This window comes from Lolium rigidum, chromosome 5 (assembly GCF_022539505.1).
Source record: "Lolium rigidum isolate FL_2022 chromosome 5, APGP_CSIRO_Lrig_0.1, whole genome shotgun sequence".
In the NCBI taxonomy this organism is placed as follows: Eukaryota; Viridiplantae; Streptophyta; class Magnoliopsida; order Poales; family Poaceae; genus Lolium; species Lolium rigidum.
Window position 1 is genome coordinate 165,027,618 of NC_061512.1, and position 23,897 is coordinate 165,051,514.

The window sequence follows — 23,897 nt, forward strand, 5'->3', positions numbered from 1 at the left end:
TAGACTAAACCTTTAATCACAAACATGAATTTTGATTTATTTTGCAAAAACACTGTATTTTTTGGTAAAATGGAAATATCTTTTGCATACAAACTCGAAAAAAAATCTTTATTCAAGATTATTATTACATCATTACTTTTGTTTATTAAAAGAATTATTTGGAATTCAAACAATAAAGAAGTATGACATCGTGACCAATACGTTAATATGATTCATATGATAGTAATATCAATAGCATGCGTGCAAAGCACTTGGAAGCGGGACGGGAGGAACTCGGAAGTCAAGTGTGTTAGTGTTGGAGCAGTGTGAGTATAGGTGACCGAGCGGGAAGTTTAACCTCGAGTAAGTAATTTGACTAGAGATTAAGTGTAGTTAGAGAATAAATTTGTCAAATAACTAAAATACTAGAAATTGTGGAAAAAAATGAGTGGAAAAATTAGAAAAAATATATATATAAATAGACGTAATGGCCTTTAGTCTCGGTTGGTGTTACAAACTGGGACTAAAGGTCCTCCGTCCGACACGCGCGAGTAGTCCACGTGGAGGGACTTTAGTCCCGATTTATAACAGACAAAAGAGTGGAGCTTTAGTTCCGATTTCGTAGTCCTGGTTAGAAAACCGAGACTAAAGGCTCTTCCCAACCGGGACATCAGGCCCATTTTCTACTAGTGGCAGGTGCCGGCGTTGGAGCTGCAGCACCATGTGAGTTTATCCTCTGTATTGTGTTTTTGAGCTTGCTGACAGCTTAAAGATGCGGCTTGTATACTGCATTTCAGATTGTTAATTCTAGATTTGTTAATCTTCAGTTCATTTAGCTCTATGTTGTTTTCAGGATGCATTTGTTATGCTCTACGATTCTGCTACAATTTTCCTCAAATTGATTGTGATTCTGCTATACATTTTGGTACTGCTTTATTCAAAGCATTTGAGGAAAAATCAGCCATTTTTCATTCTTATTGTGGTTATTGCGTTCATTTTCTGTTCTATATTTCAAATTTCTGTTTGAGCTTTTGGTATGAGTTTTTCCGAATTTCGGCCATGTAGGTCAGGACCGGTAAAAACACAAAATGGAATCCGAAGGTTTGGTCACTCTACTCTAAAAGGAAGGTTTCATATAGGAAATTAATCATATATATTTCTTTGGATGTTTTTCCTTTGAGAGGGATTTGTGCGGTACACAACACTAAAAAGAAGGTGCACTTTCATATAGAAAAGTAATCATATACTCCTCCGTTCTGATTTAGTCTACATTCTAGAAAAAATGAGACAAATTAGTATTGCATTTATTAGTACTACTTAGATATGCTTAGATATGCGAACAACCAATCCAAGCTACATTGAAAATAACAACAACCAATAAAGAGAGCAAAACCACTTCGTTTTCAGTGTTGTTGTTGACTAAAAGCTAGAATGTAGAGTATTTCAGAACAAATTTTGTGGCTAGCATTTATTAGTACTACTTAGATATGCTTAGATATGCGAACAACCAATCCAAGCTACATTGAAAATAACAACAACCAATAAAGAGAGCAAAACCACTTCGTTTTCAGTGTTGTTGTTGACTAAAAGCTAGAATGTAGAGTATTTCAGAACAAATTTTGTGGCTAGAATGTAGACTATTTCAGAACGGAGGGAGTATGTTTTTTTTAGCAACCGGCGGAAGCACTGCTTTTTCATTTAGCAAAAGGGGAAAACGTAACATTGTACAAGATTGCATGTTTATTTTAGGTGAAACATGCCGGAAAAACACCTAAAGACTCCCAGATGCGACAAAACTAGTCTGGCTCGGAAGGGATAGATGGCGCGACTATAGCGTAGGCCCGTTCCCTCTGGAGGATATCTTCCTTTGCAATCGGTGCCACCTCGATGTAAGTTAGGCGCTGGCCGGTGAAGACCCGTCTATTTCGTTCCTTCCAGGAGTTTCATAGGACATAGAGAAGCCTTCCGCTAATGCTACGTTGTTGGCCACGTGGATTATCCTTGATAAGGCCATCCCACATGTCAGAGATATTCGTGAAGTCCAAATCGTGAAGGCCGCCGACATGGTTTTCCCCTTCTCACTGTCTTCCAAATAGCGGCAGTGAAAGGGTATTCCATGCATAAGGGTGTGTCGTTTCGGGGGCGCGTAGACATAGCTGACACATAGGGGCATGGGGTCATCCCCTAATGTGGCGAGCCAGCCATGCAAAAAAGGCTTGCACTTTGGCTCAGCTTGGGCAAGCCATATCTCTAAAGAGCTCTAAGCTCCCAGTGTTCCCAAGGCCTGTGGTTGTTCGGTGCGTTTGGCCTACCTGTCAGCGGCTTACCAAGTCGGTTTGATGTGTTGACGGCAGGTCGGCTGCTCCTTGTTTTCGTGTTGATTGCAAATCCACAGCACGTCTCCGTCTCCGTCTCGCATATTTCTCCCGATTCCCTTCCTCTTCTCTCCCTCCCCCGGCCAAACTGCCCCGCTGATTCCCCTGCCTCCGCCACAGATCGACCGAGATAGCGCTGCCGTGGCCTGGAATTCCATGTCCCCGCCGTCGCTGCTTGGAGTCGCTTGCCGCCAAGCTAACTGAAGTCGCCTCCGCCGGCACTTGGAGTCACTTGCCGCCATGGCGCCTGAAGTCGTCTCCGCCGCCTATTGGAGTCGCTCGCCACCACGGCGCCTAAAGTCGCCTCCGCCACCTCCAGTCGCTAGCAAGGTAAGTACGTCTCACCATCCCAATACCTGCACTCCCCTGATCCTCCGGTCCTCCCAGCTTCAGTAGTCCCGTGTTTGCTGTTTCTGGTTGCTGCTGCATGTCGCGGAGACGCGGACTCGTGGTCACTGTGATGCTGATGCTGCAGCATGCTTGCTGTTGTGTTGGGCGTGCGTGGTTGTTTGATTTCGACCTGTGTGTGTGCTTACTTGCTGGCTGCTGTTAGTTAGTGCTTTGATTTATTGGGCTATTGTTGCTTCAGTTTCCTGTACAATATTGTTGTTGACCAGCTGATCTTTCTGGTTGTGCTGGCTAAAATTGTTATTCAGTCAATGGGGACATAAAAATACCAGCTGATGTCGTTGTTGTGCTGGCTTTAAATAGTTGGTCATTCAGTCAACGAGGACATAAAGATATCCATGAAGGCAACAAAGGAGGCGGTAATTTGATCTGGTGTCAACTATAGCATCCAAGTTGCTGAGTTCTCAACAAAGACAGTGCTCCTTGCCCCGAGAGAAGATTAGCACAGGAATACAAGTACTGAGGAAAGTTCCACGGTATGCACCCGCAAATAAACTGGTTGGTTCACCCACTATCTTTTCGGTTACATGGCATCATGATTTGTGCCATTGGAAAATTTGAGACTCTGGTTATTCAATGAAATTAATTATATGGAGTGCAGACATAATGCATTCCATCTTTTTTTAATTTAATTCTGAACATATGATTTTACAGGTACTTTTTTTTTACTATTTCACTATATATTTTATATTGAAAACAATGTACCATGCTTCTTTATTTATGAGGATGGGAGAAGAAAAGAGATATTAGAGGGTTGTCCTGGACTCTTAGATGCAGGCATAACATTGAACACTTTGTTATGGAGGAGAATGATGAGGCATGCCATAAATGGCCAATGAAACATCTATTACTAGCAATTTGATGGTAAGTAATTCTGAAAGCATCCTCATAATTTATCAAAAGTATTTTTTGTGATGACATTGCCCTTGTTGACGCTCATAAACGCTAGATGATACGTCATGTTCTTCATGAACATTATATTATTCCTCATATACTGCAATGATTGATGTTGTGCCAAATAAATTTTTAATCTACTATCTAATATTTGCTTTGATAGCAAGACAAGAGAAGTAATTATTTGAGCATTCTATCTTACCTTGCAAAAATGTGCTTTCCCAATCTAGCATGGTCAAATTCTGCAAGTATCGTGAACTTTGATTAATTTTGCATTTTGAGTAAGGCAGAGCTTATCCATATACATCAGAGTTCTGCAACACTGCCGATCCACCTTTGTTGGTCGGTGAGTGAAATTGTTTCTTGCACATTTGAGTCATCCATCTGGAGTGCAGCTAGCGTTCTCTAGCTCATGGGTTTCTTGCGGATACTTACCATGTACTTGTGCTTTCTTGTTTCTTTTGTGCAGTTTGTGGAGATTAACAATGAGATTCCTGGCGATGATAAAATGCCCTTTAGATGAATATGCATTAGATATATGCAAACTTATATTATCATATCCATTCCACTGTAGAATACCTTTTTTTACCTGAGGCAGGTGGTTTTTCTTCAAAGAGTAGGATTATGCATGATTCTGTGGATTCAAAGAAAATAGAGTGATCACCAGCATCTTGTCGGGGATCCGAGTGGCTCAGTCACCGAATGTCCATGTTGTTTATGCTATTGTATGGATCAGGTCGAGTGGCTCGGTTAATGGTTGTTATATGAAGCTCAGGTTTTTTTTGAGGCATTTGGATATCATATGAGAATATTCTGAGAGTTAAAACTCCCATATACAAAATTCATGTAATCTTATGGTCGTCAAACTGTATTTTTGGTACATATGTTACCTATTAGCTGGAACACACTTCACGTGATGTTGGAATCTGTCATTCGTTGTTCATGCCAATAACTAATCATGGTATTGTGTTTAGGACACGCTCTCTGGGGATCAAAGAATTGCTGATTTGTAGGCAGGAGGAAAGGAAGCATTTGGAAAGGGGGATTGCCCTTGGAACAATGCATACTTCTACCAGCTGGTAAATGCATGAACTATTTAATACTTCCTTTGTTCAGTAATGTAAGATATTTTAGCAAACTAAATTAGCTTGCCAATACCTCTTATATTGAGAAACAGAGGGAGTACATGTCTTGGAAGTTGGAACATGGGATTTGAGGCGGAGGATACACTGGCCTGCTATGACTTATTTTGCTGAATGATAGCTCATTGGACTAACTGATGTCGTATGCTGAAATCTCCATAGCAGTATTTGGGTTGACGTACACCACATTACACTGCGCTTCATGGGGTTGACCAGTTAACCGTCTTATCTGTTGTACAAACACCAATTTTTGTATCTTTCTTCATATGTTAAATTAATGAAATGGTGATGATATACTCGACAGGGCCTGTTAAATTCATTTACTGCTGCACCAAACATGCACTCAGACTTGCTGGTCGTAATTGCAGGCAATGGAGATAGACCCACTTGAGTACCTGACGCCATCATATTTGTCAAGATAATGGAGAGATAGACTCACTTGAGGCCATGATATGTGCCAATTGGAACCTCTGTTGGTTGCGAATGTGAGCTGGAAATATGCCCTAATGCTTCTAATTGGTCCACAGCGTGGTACCGTGAGGGTAGAGCTTGTTTCCGAAGCTCAAATTCTATTCGATTGACCACAGCGAAATGCCCACATGAAACCGGAAGGGTACAAATCTCGCAAAAAAATTAAGCGAAAATATCAAAGAACGGCGCGGCAAAGCGCGCTAGGTCCATCTAGTCTTATGTGGACTGAAACATATGTTTCTTTGAATGATTTTCCCTTAAGAGGGGACATGCGACGTTGAGCGAGGTGGGGGAGGAGGGTATCATGTTCTCTTCTTGCATAGGTTTTTGGCAGAAAATGGAGAGGTAGGGTGAAATCCGAACGCATTCGTGAAATAAACGGCGTAAGATATATTTTGTATGCTCTTGGCACCAGCTAGTATATAAATAAATAGTAAGAACTCATTTGATACATAGGATTTGTTTAGGAAACCTGTAGAATTAGGATACTATGATTTTTTTTCTGCACAAGCTATTTAATTATAGGACCTTATAGAAAAAAAATTGCTAATAGCAATCTGATGGTGTAATCCTATAGGAAAAAAACATTATGTCAACCCTTATAGAAAATCGTTTGTCACAAACAAGGGAAAAGACACTTAATTTTTCCACAAAATTCATGTAGACATCATTCCAATGCTAGGTCTTTCCTATTCCTATGCTTTTTTAATCCCATATATCAAAGGTACCCTAAAGGTATATAACTATAGATACACATTGATATCAAGTGTAAGACGGCATCATATTGAAGCCCGAGTGGGTGGCCGGCTTCTCGTCGCCTGCCTGCGCCGCCGACCCAGTGTCCTCGAACACCTCGTCGGTGTCGGATGTTGAAGTCGCGCCGGCGAGGGGCGCCACCACCACAGCGGCAGCCAGCAGCAGAACAGCGAGGGAAAACGCGCGAGACATGTCGATCGTCCGTTTATTGTTAGCTCGCGGCGCTCGTGGATGTGGTTTTATTGTTGGCTGCGCGGCCGGGAGGCAGAAATAGCATGTAGTCGCGCGCGATCGGAGGAACATATCGTATTGTGTGGTGGACATCACACACACACATGGATGCTTCGACAGTGTTTAGACTAAAATTAGACGCGGGAAAAACATTTAAACAAGTCGGATTTATCTTTTTTCTTAAAACACCGAGCACATAGACGTATACAAACTAGAAACTACACAGCAATATTATTATGCATGAGATGAAACAAATATTATCTTCCAACTGAAACACAGGCTATGCCAAATAAAGCGGAGCTTTCAAATTTCAAAAGTGAAGCAAATCTCTGCGTTTTGATTTAGGTGGATTGTTGGTGTTAGCCACTCTCTGTGTACAAACCTTTCACTTCAGACTCTGATTGCATTCTAGAGCTCGCTTACTCTGTTTCTTCTTTTGTGCCGAAATCAAAGTAGTCAGATATTATATAAAATCCATTTTACGTTTTTGGAATAAATAACCCTATACTATTGTATAAATCCTATACCTAGGGTAGTTTCGCAGGTAGCTAGAGGATAATAGTCTTTGTGAGGTGGATCTTATTCTCTTGAAGCCCCTGTTTTGCCCTGCTCTTGAGGCTTTTTTTAAATCTACCAAATTGGTTTAACCAGTGATTTACTTTTTGTTCACCGATCATGTAACAAATTGTGTCGCTCACCATGCGCCATCCTTGTGTGCCACTATTTCGACCTCGGTGTCGACCTAGCACTCTGCAGGCTACAGCGCCACCTCCCTGTCAACACGTTGACTGACACGACCCCTCTGCTGCTATCATGCCTACCTCTGAAGGCTGCAGCAGCTGTCCTGCCGAGATCGTCTTCACCTCATCACTAAGTACGCATGCTTACCATTGATTGAGCTACGGGGTGTCGTTGTGTCGCCTCTTTGGGTTGCAGCGCCGCCAACATCGATCCACATTATAAACTGCCAACATGCCTCCCTAGGCATGTACGCTGCCGGTGGTCTCCATCGGTTGCACCACTCGTACCCAGCAGCTATGCCACCCCCTCGGGTTGTATCGTTGTTGCATGCGTCCATCTTCGGTGTACCCACGCACCAAAATCTTGAGATACCACCGTGCTGCATCCCTCGGTGCGAGTCACCACCGTCTGTGCATGGTCTTTGTCGCACCACCGGGTTCTTCCTCGGCTACTTCAAGTATTGTCGTCGTGTTTCTATAGGTTACTTGCATGGCCGCCTCAGGCTATCATAGGTTCCATCGAATACGTCTTCGTCACCGTCGACTACACCTCTTTCGTCAGCATCATTGCCTCGTCCCCGACTACACTCTCTACTTCGACAACAGCGGAATGCACCAGCACCTGTCTCTCTTCGCTGCTCTGCGCCACGTGGCCATCCGGGAGGCCTCCTATGCTAGTCTCTCTAGCATGGCGTGAAGTTCGTAACGACATTATTCTATGCATGCTCGATGTTGGAAACACAGTCGCGTGCCTTCTTCCCCGACTTGTCGTCGGACTTGGCAAACCAAGTGTGTGGCCTCTTCTAGAATGACTTCGATAAGATCGTCTTCAGCATTGACACCCTCCTCGATGACTTCCTCAATTGAGACCTTGTATTCGTCACCAATGCACCCTTGCGCACACAACTCCATGGTGCTTCCCTGTGCCCGCTGCTTCATGTACGGCTACCTCGACACCGGCAACCCCAACCAAGACATCGATCACGGTGACCCCTCGCGTAGTCGCATCGCTACCTTGACTAAAGTTACAATACCCATCGCTCTCGGCTATCTCAACATCACACAAATGGACACCACCTCGCTTGAGCACCTTATCACCTTCCTGTATAGTCCAAGCAGCCGCGCCACGACATTGTCAGCGGCGTTCCCAACACTACCACCGCGACTGCAGCAAAGTGAGTAGTCAGAAATATTATGGGATTTGTACTGAATTATAGTCCATATACTACGTTAGCTTTAGGAGATGCTTCTTATACTCCAAAGTGTTGTATCCTATATTATAATTAATCGCACGCAGTGGTGGAGGACCCATTATGGCAAGCTATGACATTTGAACCATTCTTGTACCCTATCCAGTTTACTTCACATCAGATCGAAACCGGCAGTCGGTTGATACATATCACATGCACACTGATATATACTCCTATCAGGCGCCGTCGGCTGCGCACTCGGACAAATTGATCAATGGATTGCGCGGCCGGATGGCCGGACGGGTCAATCTTTCTTCTGGGTCGTGTCCGCCATGATGAAGGTGGAGGGGTTGACGGCCTTCTCGGCGGCCGTCTGCAACGCGGATCCGGCGGCCGCGAACGCCCCGTCGGTGCCCGGCAAGCTCGCTTCAGCGAGCGGCGCCACCGCTACGGCGGCGGCCAGCAGCAGAACAGGCAGCGAGGCCAAGCGCACGACACATGTCGTCCGTTAATTGTTGGCTCGCTACGCTGGCGGGCGGGGTTTTAATCCGTTGTGGGGCGGGAGGTGGTAATATATAGACGGTGTCGGTGGTCGCCCGCGAGAGGAGGACGCCCGTCTTCTTTTCATTTTCTGGATTGAAAATGACGTGGCGTGAAAACAGGGAGGGCGCGTTTATTTGTTTCTGGAGAGTCCCGAAAGAAATGGGCTGCAGTTTGTGAAAATAAATCCAGAACTACACCGTATATCCAGCTTCCTACTGGGCCCACTCTAGTCCCACGATACTTCTGTCCCGTCGAACGCTGGCCTGGCTAGTCGATTGACACCCACGATTAGTACCACATCGCTAAATCAAACAACGTACGCCCTGTTTAAAATACCAGCGGCCAGCCACTACGTCACCGCCTACGGCACGTAGGCTGGAGCAGAAAAAATATTTATGTGTTGTACATATATGCATACAAAATTGTACAGAAGATTGTACATAAGCTGTTGTATGTAAAAATTGTAAAATGTACACTGTTAAATTAACGTGCTAGATATTAGCAAAGGGCAATTTTTGTTGAAATTTCGTAGCACACATATACTAGTTTGCATGTTTTTTGCACTGCTAAATCTGCAACGAGCAAACAGTTCCTGCTCACTCGTAAGGGTCAGGCAGAAAATCCAATGCAACAAAAACACGGATAACACATTTAACAACGCCCAACTATGTTCAGAGAAAGAAGGCAAACATACTTGTGCACACATATTATATTTCCTTGACACGGGTAGTTTCTTGAATTACAGACCTTAATACCACCGAATCGCCAAACTGGTACATGTTTCATTCCATCTCCATTAGCGGCAATCGCGGTGAACACAGTTTGGAGAACTGGGAAAAGATCTGCAGGCATCAGATGCTGAATCTACAACTCAAATCCCATGGGAGTGATATAGATCGCTGCTGTTGAAGCTGGAGATGGGCCAGCAAACACTCCGCTAGAAGAACGTCCCTTCTGGAGGCTGCACCAACTTGCGGTTCTGCGCGATTCCCATATCTTTCTTCAGCTGGGTTAACACAGTTTCCATCGTGTAGTCGCGCTGCCAGTTTGCTAGCACGCTGAACTTCTTTGGGTCAACCTGCAGGACCACATCAACCAAATGAATATATGCATCTGAAGAATAGCCTAATGCATCAACCACACTTTATCTTCTATGCATGGATATGGACATGAAGAGAGAAAGTACCGCTCCAGTCTCGTGGTTGACACATCCCATGTTGATTCTAGAATGAAATCTAACAGATGGTGCCTTCTCGGGGTAGTCTTTGTCACAGAACAGCTTCAGCTGGTAGATGCGGCCCTCATGGACAGTCTGCAAGGTGGAGTAAGATAAAAATTTATTAACTATATACATGTCAATAGCTGGATGAACAAACAAGAGGGAAACAACATGCAAACATTTCTTGGAGCAATCTTTGCAGCTTATAGATTTTGAATTTTTGATACAATAAGAACTGATTTTCTAAGCATAGTGCAAACTGGGAGCTAACTGAAAAACTACAATTTGTCTCTACATAGCAGCCATGGTAGATATACTAATCCCCATCCTGCAAATGTTGTGCCTAGTGTCAATAGCCATTTCCACCAACACAACCGTGAATGAAAAATACTGATGTAGGCTTTTAAGTTTATTTTGCTAGTTTCAAGGAATACATGTGTGACTGACTGATGAGTAATGAAACTGTAACTCACATTGTGAGGACCAATAATGGTGCCAGTCCATGACCGCATGTATATGTCATCTGCATCATCCATTCCATAGCTGACTGTTCCATCTCCAATACCCTTCTCCCCACGCTCAAGCTCTTCTAGCAACCTGAAGTTCCGAGGAACTGCAGGCATCATAAAAATATTAGTCACCTCAATAAAGAGCTAAAATTACTTGACCAAATATGTAAGGTCAGTACATTTTCCCAAGTTGGAATAAAAACATATCAAAGAACCAGCAGCAATTTGTGTGCGGTACAAATTCAGGAAAAGTTTTTAGTCAGGACAGATACAAATTTACTGTCGAAATATGAAACAGAAGCTCCCATAGAAAATTAAACTTACAGAAATTTGATGCACTGATTCAGCGCAGCCCAATTGGTAATCAGATTTATGATACACACAGTATGTACACTATTGCTATTAGCGCGGTAGGCAACCTCACCACCTACCATACAGTAAGGACGCCAACCTTACCACCTTACGTGCGCTAGTGTGACAATGCCATACACACATGATCTTACAACCAGAAATGTAAACAAGCACAGAATATACATAGATCCATCATGAAGAATTGATAAAATTTCAAAGAAAATGGCCTCAGACTGTTATGACAGCCAAAGAGCAAGCAGAAAGAAACAAGGGATTTGAAAAAGAAAAGTAGCTTGGCCCATCAGACTCATCTAAGTGTGCATGCCTCGCGGAAAGAACAGTAAGGCCTTACACAGCCATCAACAAACATGGACCAGCAGCAACAGTACACAAGTCCCTCCCTAATAATACCCTCCTACATCACCATTGCCAGCTTCACCTGTTCCTCCTCATTGCTAGCATTGCCTCTCCATCCTCACCACCAGAGCGGTGCAGATGACTTGACCTGGATATGGATGGAGCAAAGGAGAGGTGTAACAGAGTAGAGTAGAGAGGTGGGCAGCGGCTGGTGGACTGCCAAAGCAGATAATGATGGGTGTGATGGCCAGCGGCGGCCTCACCTATCATGTCTGCTTCAGGAATAGAACAATAATCTACATAACTGGTTTTGTTTTACCATTATCTCTCCTTTTGGTCCGATGTTACATAACACAAACCTCATTCTAAGTAATTTCCAATGTGTGATTGATAGTCCAATTACTCAATTAGTGCAACGCCACCTATATATAGTTTACACATCATTCTGAATGATCTACCGATACCAAAATCCTTCTTCTGAAGTAGAAGAAGAATATACAGGTCATGGACACATACAATTTGCTTCGCACTCTGTGTCTACAGAGACAAGCCATGGTCAAGTGAGGATCGTGGCCTTCCTTATAATTACGGCTTCAAATCCCATGCTACCAATAACCCCTCAGCCCCTACTTATTATTAGACAATATACTCCAATTGAGCTATGAGCCTATGACTATGATAATACTTCACAATGGTCGAAACTCTAAACGATCTCTTGTTAGCACATACTACACAGTTCCACCACTACAGAAAACCACCGCTAAATTGGTGAAGCAGAAAATAGCAAATCCAACACTACAAGTCTACAACACAGTCTTCTCGTGTGATGCCATCATCGACCATATCGGCAGGACGTGTCGTAAAAGCGGGCCATGCAATCAATCACATCGCCAAGCTAACATATCGGGCGATCCCTCGAACAGGGAGATCTATATGGCATCCAATCGCCAGCCTAGCAACGATCGCCTCCTAAATAGTCCACGCGTCGGCGTCGGCGTCGCCTGGTCCCTCAACCAAATTCCTCACCATACCTCCCCCCAGAGATGCACGTCCTGCCCAAACCGCATCAGATCGCGCACGACCGGATCGGGCCTCATCGGCAGGCGAGACCAGATCCCGCACGATCGAGGAAGAAAACACATAGTAGCGCGGGAATTTAGGGTGGGAAATCGCTCACCGACGACGCTCGATCCGGCGCCGGAGCTGCCCAGCGTCATCGCCGATCGACCGGGGCGGCGAGCGGCGGGTGGTGGGAGGATGCGATCGAGGTAGGGAGGGGAGATTGGCGGTGGGGGATTTGAGGAATCGCCTGCGCGAGAGGGGAAAGGGGAGGTCTGCGGCGGCTCAACGCGAACGAGATTCTCCCGTGTCCTCTTGTGGAAGATGGAATGCTTCCGGGGGATGGCTGTCAGCCGTCGGATCGAGATTCGGGCGAACGGACGGACAGGAGATGTGATGAATTAGGTAACTACCTACAAAGTTTGTGCGGCTGCATATGACGACTTTTCTCGAGATTCGCAAATGATTTGCGAATTCGGATTTGATCCTAGACGTCCAGTAGTTCGTAACTATTCGTTCACTTCGTTTCATAATTATGTGACGCACTTATCATATGGTTTTGCGTCATTTATTAATGCAACCGAGCCGTTTTAGTATCCATGTCGTACAATAGGCGCAACCCTAAGCGCCAAGGGAAGAAAAAGTATTATTTGCACTGTCCCTGATTGTAGTTATTTTTGGGCGTTTAAAACTACTAGCCCAAGTGCACTATTGTAGTGGTGGCATGGGCAATCATAACTTGCCCAACAGTATCATTTACCTATAATATTGTGCGATGGAAAAAGTTTGTGCTGCTAAATTTATGTTGCTGGTGTAATTTCGTTAGTGCCTCTAAATGTCGAATTTAGAAGAATGTTAATCGAGAATAAGTAGGTTGCGCTACCACATGTCGACAATAAGTTCGTGTGAAAAATGTCTAAATTAGGCTTGTTTTCCGATAAATCTACGTATGCAGATATGATGAACGGACAAACGGTGTTTTGTATCTGGAAACTACAAGTACCACCAAAATTAAGATCTTTATGTGATTTCTTCATAAAAAGTAATTGTTACTAAGGATAACTTGGCCGAACAAAACTCTCATGCTTGCAAGAAATTTCATTTTTTTGTGATTCCAAGGAGTCCATTTTTTCGATTGTCCTTTTGCTCGCCTTGTTTGGAGAGTTATTTATTTTACTTTGGGGTTGTATGGCTACCCATTGGATTTGCAAATGATCCTATCTTCTTTACGAAGGCGTAGCGAGCGCATATGAATTCTGGATGCACTCGTCTGGAGAAGGTTGCACGGGCTATCTACAACAAGATTGATTGTTGGCTTTGTAGAAGATTACAATATGCATATGTATTTCATCTTATTTCTTTTCCACTGGTTAATCTTTGTGAGCACTTTGTGTGACCCTTGAGCTGTAAACCAACGAATTCTAAAATGTTGAATAAAAGCGGTTGTAGGCATCAACTGATGGACAGGATGAAGCTATTCTCCCTATTTCAAAAAGAACATATGTACGAGTGAAACAATCTCAATCATAGAGGGCGATTTATTAAGGTTGTTAGTGACATAAGTCCTACAGGTTGCACTAAAATCTATGTTAACTAGATTAGTTAATTAGTGCACGGGTTTTTATTCCATAAATGGCTGGGAACACTTGTTTATGTCAAGGTGTATCAAGCATATTGCAAGTGAGCTTGTAAAACAATCAAACTGTATGTGTACAATTAATATGCATAATGCATTACAATTTATTATTAGTTGGTGGTTCCTATTTGCAATGCTATTTCAATACCAAGTACAAAGCTTACTCATGTTGGTAACTTGTATTGACCCAATATAACTCAAAAATGCACATTTCACTACAAATAAAACCACCAAAGAATCTTACCAAGAATTCTCCTTATACTATGAAAGTTCAGTTTTTGTTCTGGATGTTTCTATAAATGCTAACCTACTCATATACTAAAAAATATTAAGATATTTTTAGACCATATGGTTTAGAAATCTCTACCATAAATTTGTATAATTATGTAAGGTTTTCTCAACTGGCGAATAATGAAACGAACAATGTAACAAAATCAGTTTAAGTATAGCATGATGGAAGTGTATATTCTATATACATACAATAAAAGTGGATAGCAAACAAAAAAAATTAAATAGTATTTCCAAACTTTACCACGTGGTTTACCTTGTAAAATAACTAACAAAAAAATATACTCACTAATACCATAGCATTCTACAAGCAAGTCCAAAGTATAAGAGTTTAGTGTAAAATTATATATATTTTAGTTCTTTCCAGGTCCTAATTATGCTAGGGCTGTCCCTCCCTACAAGTAATAAGATAGTGTTTCTTGCTACCACGCATTGCATTCTAGTACGGACATCCCTCAAAACATTGAATACCCAGTTATTGCTAGCCTTTCTTATAGTCTCCCGGGCCAAGATTTGCCAGGTTTGTGCAAGATAGACTGGACGTGTGCACATGCTGGAAAAATCCACCGGAATTCTCCCTAGCTTTTGCAAAACACACGTCGAAGTCCACCTTCCTTTTGTTGTCACCCTCAGCACCTTCTTGACACATCCACCTTCTTTTCTGGTTTTTGGTGGTTACGCCAGGTCCCAAAGACGGAAGTGAGGACTCTCTGCAACCATACATAGCAGCCGGATGATTAGTGTCAAACTGATGCAAGGGTTCCAATGACCGAACGGACCGTAAAGTTCCAACTATTGGGATGGTGGCATCGTAGGAAAGGAGTCAACCGACACTCGGAGATGGGATAAAGTAGGAGGCAATCGACCATTTTGGCTCTAACGGCCTAGAGATACAAGCGCTCGAGGCGGCTGTCTTGATGCACAAGTTTTTTCAAAATAGTTCTTCAAAATTTTATTTTAGATCTCAAGAAAATAGTTCTCCTAGAGACAAAAAAAATTCACTTATCCAATTTAGTTTAAAATAGCAGGCTAATTTAGTTTTCTATCCATAAGTTTAAATTTTTATTTTCCCAATCATAAGTTTCTATCCATAGTTTAAAATAGCAGGCTAATTTAGTAGCAACATTTTCAAAAGCTAATAAAGGTTATAGCCGGGCTATAGTGGGCTAATCCATTTGAGTTTTTTTTAAAAATATAGGGAAAATTTCAATTCAATTATATCTTGCCCAAAAAAAGAGAAAAACTATGACTCTAACATGATCCGAGCTACAGCCCATTCAACTATTCAAGTTTTAATGAATCAGTGACAAAAATTTAGGAAACATGAAATAAAAAAGAAAAGAGAAGTTCAGAAATTTATGTGGCTAAATTAGAGACTAATTAGAAACTAAATAGGGCTATAGCTGGCTATCAGCGAGTTTTCGTAGAAGCTTAAGGAGAAAAACGCATCTGCCTCCCGGGTTGCCTCCGCCTGGGCGACCCCGGAGGCCGCCCATCCTCGTCGCCTAGAGCCCCCAGCCCCGCTACTGCCTAGCTGCCGCCGATTTAGACAACACATAGCCCAGCAAAGTCCCGCCAGCCCTAGCCACATAGCTCAAGTAGCCAATTTTTCGTAAAGAGTTAATCCCATTTTCAGCGGCTACTTGAGCTCTTATGACAATTTGTAATTTAAAAAACCTTGAACATATAATTTCACAAGGCATCGCCAGATTTTTGTTATGCCATCAAACGAATTTTCTCTAACGTGGAACGTGGGGACAGGTAGCTATCCGAATCTATTGCATCCCAACTCCCAAGTGCGTCGCCAATTGCAGGCCATGTAGTATGGCCATAGCCTCTGCCATTTCCACATTGTGAACCATCATCAGAAGGTGGTTACTAGATTCGACGAAGCCATTTGAATCTAGAATAATAGCTCATGTCGAGCTGCTTTTCAGTTTCATCCTGAAAGAGAGAGGCATCGGCATTTAGCTTTACCAATCATGCCGTCCTGCCGGTGTTTTTTAACCATGCCACCCGACGCCCTTCTACTTTCTTGATTTTGCTGCACCCAATAATTAGCCGCGAGGACCATGATCGCCATTCCTGTCCTATGTGGCGATTGCGCGGTTTCTTCTCTGAGATATTATCGGCGCTCCCACCAAATATACCAAGTCTCAATAGTGTTTGGAGCTCCGGCTGGCCTAGAACCAGCAATTTCTTTCGCCGGGACAAATGAAATATTCTAGTGTCACCTAGCCAAAATAATCGACTAATGTAGCTTCTTTTACGAATTCTTCGAGCCCTAGTGATTTTCAAGCAGCCGCTCCTCTATCACATTCAAATAGCTCATATCTGCCATTTTCAGCTCCCCGGGAGCGAATAGGGCATTGTGCCTTCACCTTAATATGCATATTCGCTAGGATCACACGACATGGCAAAGTTCCATGCGACGCCTTTCAGTTGATTGCCTTAATCTTTGATGTAATCTCGAGCTTCCATAAATTAGACCAAACTGAATTAGTCTGGACCGGTCGTGCATAGCAGAAGTTCTCAGTAGTTTGTGCCCGTGTTACTGATCCCATTCGGCATGATAGGATCTGTCCTTTTGGTGTTATTAATACAATATATACTTTGCTTGAATTACAACTTGGGATCCATGGATCGATGTTGGAATTGGATGCACACTCGGACACTAGAATAACATGCGGGAGAGCGTTAGAACTTACTAGCGGTAGACTAATTTGGTAAACATATTTTCCAATTACTCAGGCAGATCCTGGTGCTTAATATGTCCCTGATGTTTTCCTACACGATCCTTATAGTGTTGTAGGAAATATCTTTACGAAACTCATATGGTCCAAGAAAAAAAAAGACGAACGGATGTGACTGACAAATATTCACATGCACGACAAATATTCACATGTACATTTCTCCTTTCAAGTTTCAACCTTTTTTGGTCTACACAAGCTTCATAGTTCGTACATCACCACGTACAAGATCATCAAGTAGATGTGTCCAAGCGATGGAGAGGTATTCCGCAAAAAAAAAAAGCGATGGAGAGGTAGCTCCTACGGCTTTTACTCCTTGGAGACTCCCGTCTGGTAGGGCGCCTCGCAGAACTCGCCTCCAAGATCGTCGCATGCCTCACCCGGAAACACCCTGCATTTTTGTTTTCCGCCATGGAACTGATCTGGTAAGTTCGCGAACACAACAACGTTGACAAACCAAAACACAATCCTTTTTTCTGTGTGCTTGCTTACGTTTTAGCCTCGTCGTAGGATAGGTACTCCCTCTCCACCTCCTCCACCTTGCTTGCAGCAGCAGCAGATGCGGAGTCGCCGAGCTTGGTCTCCGGGTACATCTCCGCCGCCTCACACGCCTCGCCGCCGACCAGGTCGCATGCTTCCATCGGAAACACCCTGGACCACTCGAATATGCATCATCAGATCACTTCAGTTCAGTTCAAGCCCAAACAATGAGAGGGAGTGAGGGAGGGAGAGAACGTACGAGACGTCAGAGCTGTAGTCCACCTCCACTGCCCCGGTAGGCGCTGCACGAACGACGCCGCCAGCTAACCTTCTCGTGCCGGCAGCGACGATGCTCCTCCGCCTCGCCGCCAGCCTGCTGCCCATTGCAGCGACAGGCAGCACGGCCGGCAAACCAATGGCAGCCTGCATCTTCTTACAGATAGTCTGATCCTGATCTGCTTCTGTCTGTCTATCTAGAAGACTAGGTTGTGCTGTGTTAGCCTGACGATCACCCTAAGCAAGGAGGTTCTTATATACTACTGCCAGGAGTGAGTCCAGTTTGGATAACACTGGGGCCATGTGCTATCCTCCTATTGGCTGTCTACCTCAATGAGAGGGGCACCTAATTTTGTACCATTCTAGAGATATTTCTGCCCCCATCTTCATACTTATCTTGACCCAGTTTTTTGTTACAAATGGGGAAAATACGGACAGAATAAAAGAATTATAGGGGCAATCCAAGCTTTGCTATTTTCTTCTTTCAACAACTTGCGAACAACCAAGTTAAATGGCTTTTACATCATCAGAACAGCTTATCCATCATCATCAGAGGCAGTACAAATGGCTTTTACATGGACGGATTGCTCAAGCACAGACCAAAGGCTTCTTAACATCACCTTAACAACAAGGTAACACTAAAAACAACGCACGCAAAATACTTCTAACTACGGAGTGATGCTCGAGGTACCGCTGGCAGTCCTAGTTCATCCTCCTGCACCAGATAATAACAAAATAAATGATACATTGCAAATTACCATGGCTGCTTAGTTGTCAGTGAACAATGGCAAATCATGCAAGATTATCCTACCAGGTACCAAGTCAGAAACGACAAATGCGAGAAAGACATACATAATTTGGTAATAGATGCTATATACTGAGTTTGGATTTCAGAACCCATGCATTGTTTTTATAATGTCAATTTATTGATTCATTCCAAAGGAAAGAAACACCAGGAATTCTGAACAAGATAATGTCAAGTTAAGAATGCTGTGCAAATTGCATTCTTCTGTACATGCACATGGAATTCACTTACCTGGTGCCTGTTTACTGGAACTGCTGTAGGATAAGTCGGTGCAGCGGGCAAGTTAAGATCAGCTTCCTCGTCTGGCTCAAGATATGACGGGACTGCAGCAGACTCAAACTCCATATCAGCTTCCAGACCATCCAGCTCTGCAATTTTCAATACAAACAATGAGGACAGTATATCAAGGAGAATATCCAACTCTGCAATGGCAATGTCCCACAAAAAGAGATAGAGACACGCCTGGGACAAGAATGCCAAAGAATTGAACCTAAGCTATCTACGACAAAGAGCTATGTTGTTATAGTCCATAACCATCCATGAAGAGGGAAGGGCCAACTACCAAAAGAGCAACAAATAAAGCCATCTAAAGTTACAACATTAGCATAGTCTAGCTGAAAATACAGTTTCCATACCTCCCATTAGCTCTTCCTCATCAACATCATCGGGGATGTTGTAGCTTCTACCGAGAGATTCTTGTACTTCGTTGCTCACATCCATGAGATCCGTCATTTCATCTTGCATATTCTAAAAAATACAGTTCACGAGTAAAGAAACTTGTGTTACCATCAAGGCATCAATTGAAGAAGGGACAGTAAGTCAGTAACCAACAACATTGAAAGGAAAATATTTAAGGCTGTTCCATCATTTTAGTTTCTTTGTGCATCACACTATGGATAGTAAGGCGTGCTTCGCTTACGCCATAACTAACTCTGCAACTGTTTTTGGTAGCACCCGTAAGAAGTTAGTCCGTATTGGCATGGTGACCAAACTTTGGCATGGCCATGGCTCTTTGATCACATCCTATGCACTTTTTGTTAAAAAATAAATTGATGGCCACAGTATGGTTCATTATATAGCTCATGGATATGGCTAAGAAATGTGATCCCAAATTAGCCAATCACAAGCCTGAACTCTGAATTAAAAAGATACTTAATAAGTTTCTGATATACCACATTTGACAGCAGGCCTATCGAATAGTACTTCTATTGCCCAGTCCACTACATATATTATTGGGCTATAAGGCTTGGGACTTTGCAAGTCAATGATGGTTACTGCTGAGCATGTCTAACAGACCCCCTAAAAGGCCCAACCCCGTAAAATAACCGCCGATATACGGGGTAGGGCTCTACCCGACCGTGTAGCAGACCCCGTAAAACAGGCCCCCGCAACGATTTTTTACAGTTTTGGCTACGGGGTGGCTCTTCGCCCCTTACTTGTACGGGATGAGAGGGCTGAATACAGGGCCAACCCTTCATCCCATTTCAGCTAGGGCGCGCGGACATTTCAAAATTCCCAACCGTTTTCCCCGCGCCGCCGCCATAGCCACCCGCGCGCCGCCGCTGAAAATAGAATATTCCTTAGGATTCTGTTTTACGGGGTGGGGATACGGGGTCTGCTAGCTCGGACGAGTTTTCGGCCGGTGAAAAGTGAATACAGGGCCCTCTACTCGCGTTTTACGGGGCAAAAAAATAGAGGGTTTGTTAGACATGCTCTAATAGCACACCGGCGAGCTAAAGACACTAACTTAGAGGGATACATCATATACATATGACGGGAAAAAACATTGAACCGGGAATACTCAAAATGGCAGCAGCACAAAACCCAGACCATACATGGTAGTACAAATAAGGGGAAAGCTAAGACCATGCGACCATGGCCGAAGCTTCCTTCACACACTTTGAGGAGCTTCTTGGCACTACGGTGGATCGACAGTACTCGCTGGACCTGGACTTCCTGGGCACACACTCAGAGGACCTGTCCGAGCTTGAGGTTGCGTTCACAAAGGGTGAGATCTGGGAGGTGGTCTGCCGCTTGCCTCATGGCAAGGCGCCGGGACCCGATGGCTTTACGGCTGAGTTCCTCCAGAGCTGTTGGGGGACGGTGAAGGCGGACTTCATGGCCGCGTTTGATAAGTTGTTCACGATGTGCGGGCGCGGGTTCCAGGGCCTGAACCAGGCCCTTCTAATCCTGCTGCCCAAGCGCCCGGATGCGGCTGCTTTGGGTGATTACCGGCCAATTAGCCTGATCCACATCTTTGCCAAGCTCATGGCGAAGACGTTGGCTACTCGCTTGGCCCCTCGGATGGAGTCGCTGGTGGATCGCAACCAATGCGCGTACATTCGCAAGCGGTGCATTCACGACAACTTCATGTTGGTTCAACAGACGGCGAGATTCCTGCACAGGATGAAGGAGCCACGGGTGATGCTCAAGCTTGACATAGCCCGGGCCTTTGATTCCGTCTCTTGGGGGTTCCTGGTGGAGGTCCTCCGGAAGATGGGATTTGGGCCCAGGTTCTGCGAGCTGGTGGCCATCCTCCTATCCACGGCTAGTACCAGGGTGATGCTCAATGGCGAGCCAGGTCCCCCCATTTGGCATAGGAGGGGCTTGAGACAGGGCGACCCCCTATCGCCATCTTTGTTCGTGCTGATCATGAACACGCTCAACCGAGCATTGGCTAAGGCGATGGAGTTGGGGATTCTGCGGCGCCTGGCACGACGGGAGCTGGCCAGAACGGTGTCGCTTTACGCGGATGATGTGGTCATCTTCTACCATCCGGATGAGACAGAGTTGCGCGCTATCCGCGACATTCTGGAGCTCTTTGGTCACGCGTCAGGCCTACACACCAACTTCGCCAAATGCTCGGTCTCTGCGATTGCCTGCACGGAGGAGGTGGCCAATGCCGCTGCCGGGGTGATGGAGTGCCAGTTGGCACCCTTCCCTGTAAAATACCTCGGCATCCCACTCTCCATCCGTCGGCTACCGGGTGAGGCGTTCCAGCCTGTGGTGGATCGTTTGGCTGACAAGTTACCAACCTGGAAAGCGTCTATGATGCCCGGGGCTGGTCGCTTGGCGGCCGGTTAGATCGGTCTTGGCAGCTATTCCGCTACATCAGCTCGTGGTGCTGAGCTTCTACAAGAAGGCGCTGAAACAGGTTAACAAGATCCTGCGAAGCTTCCTTTGGGCCGGTAGGGCAGAGGCCAATGGCGGTCATTGCCACGTCAACTAGTCAAGGGTGTGCCGCCCGCTGCGGTTTGGGGGGTTAGGGATCCCGGATCTCGCTCGCATTGCCATCAGCCTCCGGGTTCGTTGGCTATGGAGGATGCGGACTGACCCCCAACGACCATGGCGCGGGCTCGACATGCAGTTCTCGAAGATCGAGCTGGACGCCTTCGCTGCATCCACTTCTATGGTGGTGGGCAACGGCGAGTCCGCTCTCTTTTGGGAGGACAGGTGGCTGGATGGCAAGTCCACCAGGGAGCTAGCGCTGGAGGTTTATGCGCTCATTCCCAAGCGCCTCAGGAAGCGGCGCACGGTGCGGCAGGCGCTGGTGGAGCGCAGGCTGGATCTCGGACATCGAGGCGCACCGAGCGCCTTGGCGCTATGGCGGTATGTTCAACTATGGATTAGGCTCGGGGACATGGTGCTCTCCCCGGACCAAGACAGGTTGGTCCGGCGGTGGACGACGGATGGCCGGTATTCCTCCGGCTCCTGCTATGACGCCCTCTTCCGGGGGCGATCCTATCGAGCTCCCGGAAGCTCAGCCGGAAATCCCGGGCGCCACCAAGGGTGAAGTTCTTCATCCGACTTGCTTGCACCGGACGAGTCTTCGGACGAGTGAGCGTCTGGCGCGTCGGGGATTGCCCCACGCGACAAGATGCCCGTTGTGCGACCAGTCAGTGGAGACTATGGCGCACATCCTAACCGGTTGTTCCTTCTCTAGGACAGTTTGGTTCGAGGTCCTATCGTGGATTCGATCCACCGTGGGGCCTCCGACGGTTGAGGGTGTCTTCGCGGAGTGGTGGCCGCTGGTGGTGCGGACCTCCCCACGCCAGTTGCGCAAAGGAACTTCGTCACTCATCATGCTCACGGCGTGGTGGATTTGGAAGCACAGGAATGCTGCGGTCTTCGACAACGCGCGTCCCTCGGTGGCCTCCTTAGTCAGTGACATCAAGGCCGAGGCGCGACAATGGGCGGACGCGGGCGCCCGGGGGCTTCGCCAACTCCTCCCCTAGATTAGGTCTTTTGGGTTGAGTTGTACGGCGTGGTGTTGGTCCCTCTTCTGGACTTTGTACGTATAAACCTTCTTTATCTATCAATGCATAAACGCAAGGCTTTTGCGTTTTCGTGAAAAAAGGGGAAAGCTAAGCCACATACATCGATATCCTCGATCTTGACGGTTTTCATCATCCCCTTAAGCTCCTTGTTTGCGGCCTTCATAGCATTCATCTGAACACACAGACACAGACAAAAATCATTCGACGTTCTGAACTTTGTCGCAGGATAAAACTTCAGAGGGTACACATACAGTCTGCTGGGCGTCCTTGAGGCCGTCGGCGGCGAAGCCGACCTGGTCGAGGTTGTAGGTCTGGTTGTAGAGCATGTTGCGCTGCTCTTCGTACATGCGCTTGTGCTTGAGTAGCCTGATGGCGCGGGCCTTGATGGCCTCCTGCGAGGGCCCCGGCCGGGTCCGGCGGATCTCCTCCTTGTACCTGGCCAGCTCCTCGTCCAGCTTCCTGATCTTCTCGTCCACGCTCTCCCCCCTCTTGTTTATCTGCCCAATCACTCAGAAAAGAGAAGCATTTGGATTCGATGGAGGGAACCTATTTGTGGATAGGGAGAAGGGAAGGGGAGGAGGGCTGACTTGGTTTGTGGCGTCCTGGATGGTGGGGGCCGGTTCCTTGCTCTTCTTGGCGCCGAAGATCTTCTTCATCTCCGATTCCGGTCGTCGTCGTCGGCGGCGGTGGCGGCGGCGGGCAGAGTGAGTGTGCTTCTCTGTTCCGAAATTCAGATGAACATTTTCGTTATCGTTTTCCTCAAACTTACAAATGCGGATGTAATGGGCTTCATTTATGGAAATATGTAATGGGCTAATGGGCCATACCAATTAAAAAGGCTATCATCGCCGTCGAACCACCGATAATCTTCATGGCTAATATATGCAAAGCCTTCATCGGTCCTGCCGACGATGCCACCAAGATGACAGACAGCGCCCCCGCCCGAGCCCATTATCATGTCTGACACCGAGAATCCACTCTTAAGGCCATGTACAATGTGGAATCGATTCAATGAAAAATGTGTTAGAATAGGAACCGGTAGCAAGTTTGTTGCTATGTAGTGAAATTCCCCGGCTGTGGGTCCTACTTTCTATTAAACTACCAGCAGTTTTTTCTCTCTATCCAACCATTCTTCCTCACATACCTGCCAAGGGGCCCACA

General features: G+C 45.4%; 3 protein-coding genes and 1 long non-coding RNA gene across 7 annotated transcripts; 1 reads left to right on the top strand and 3 right to left on the bottom strand.

Moving 5' to 3' along the window:
* Positions 1–3,203: 3,203 nt before the first annotated feature.
* Positions 3,204–5,101, top strand: LOC124654135. 4 transcript variants are annotated; one of them, XR_006988225.1, is made up of 4 exons: positions 3,204–3,238; positions 3,488–3,626; positions 4,126–4,735; positions 4,834–5,101. It is a non-coding gene; the product is annotated as an uncharacterized LOC124654135 (long non-coding RNA). The 4 variants fall into 4 exon arrangements; XR_006988224.1 differs by having other exon boundaries at positions 3,214–3,260; XR_006988222.1 differs by having other exon boundaries at positions 3,210–3,626.
* A 4,308-nt stretch (positions 5,102–9,409) lies between these two features.
* Positions 9,410–12,467, bottom strand: LOC124652762 (ubiquitin-conjugating enzyme E2 variant 1C). The gene is made up of 4 exons (XM_047191803.1): positions 12,343–12,467; positions 10,422–10,561; positions 9,916–10,041; positions 9,410–9,807 (listed from the first exon to the last, which is right to left on the bottom strand). The coding sequence occupies exons 1-4, from the start codon at positions 12,380–12,382 to the stop codon at positions 9,667–9,669; spliced, it is 447 nt and encodes a 148-aa protein (XP_047047759.1). The 5' UTR covers positions 12,383–12,467; the 3' UTR covers positions 9,410–9,666.
* A 4,711-nt stretch (positions 12,468–17,178) lies between these two features.
* On the bottom strand, positions 17,179–17,992 carry LOC124653334 (light-regulated protein, chloroplastic-like). Its single transcript, XM_047192401.1, has 3 exons — positions 17,638–17,992; positions 17,391–17,549; positions 17,179–17,289 (listed from the first exon to the last, which is right to left on the bottom strand). Exons 1-3 carry the CDS (start codon positions 17,805–17,807, stop codon positions 17,208–17,210), a joined length of 411 nt encoding a protein of 136 aa, XP_047048357.1. The 5' UTR covers positions 17,808–17,992; the 3' UTR covers positions 17,179–17,207.
* A 202-nt stretch (positions 17,993–18,194) lies between these two features.
* LOC124653333 (vacuolar protein sorting-associated protein 60.1-like) lies at positions 18,195–23,477 on the bottom strand. The gene is made up of 6 exons (XM_047192400.1): positions 23,324–23,477; positions 22,988–23,233; positions 22,837–22,908; positions 19,095–19,206; positions 18,691–18,827; positions 18,195–18,369 (listed from the first exon to the last, which is right to left on the bottom strand). The coding sequence occupies exons 1-6, from the start codon at positions 23,390–23,392 to the stop codon at positions 18,319–18,321; spliced, it is 687 nt and encodes a 228-aa protein (XP_047048356.1). The 5' UTR covers positions 23,393–23,477; the 3' UTR covers positions 18,195–18,318.
* Positions 23,478–23,897: the final 420 nt, after the last annotated feature.

What these genes read in the sequence shown, in the direction of transcription:
- LOC124652762 (XM_047191803.1), bottom strand. Translation starts at nt 12,382, where the DNA reads ATGACGCTGGGCAGCTCCGGCGCCGGATCGAGCGTCGTCG. An exon ending in CGCCGGATCGAGCGTCGTCG is followed by an intron (nt 10,562 to 12,342) that starts GTGAGCGATTTC and finishes TGATGCCTGCAG; the next exon opens with TTCCTCGGAACTTCAGGTTG. An exon ending in TCAACCACGAGACTGGAGCG is followed by an intron (nt 9,808 to 9,915) that starts GTACTTTCTCTC and finishes GTGGTCCTGCAG; the next exon opens with GTTGACCCAAAGAAGTTCAG.
- LOC124653334 (XM_047192401.1), bottom strand. Translation starts at nt 17,807, where the DNA reads ATGCAGGCTGCCATTGGTTTGCCGGCCGTGCTGCCTGTCGCTGCAATG. An exon ending in GACTACAGCTCTGACGTCTC is followed by an intron (nt 17,550 to 17,637) that starts GTACGTTCTCTC and finishes CGAGTGGTCCAG; the next exon opens with GGTGTTTCCGATGGAAGCAT. An exon ending in TCCTACGACGAGGCTAAAAC is followed by an intron (nt 17,290 to 17,390) that starts GTAAGCAAGCAC and finishes ACAAAAATGCAG; the next exon opens with GGTGTTTCCGGGTGAGGCAT.
- LOC124653333 (XM_047192400.1), bottom strand. Translation starts at nt 23,392, where the DNA reads ATGAAGAAGATCTTCGGCGCCAAGAAGAGCAAGGAACCGGCCCCCACC. An exon ending in TCCAGGACGCCACAAACCAA is followed by an intron (nt 23,234 to 23,323) that starts GTCAGCCCTCCT and finishes GTGATTGGGCAG; the next exon opens with ATAAACAAGAGGGGGGAGAG. An exon ending in TGAGGAAGAGCTAATGGGAG is followed by an intron (nt 18,828 to 19,094) that starts GTATGGAAACTG and finishes TGAAAATTGCAG; the next exon opens with AGCTGGATGGTCTGGAAGCT.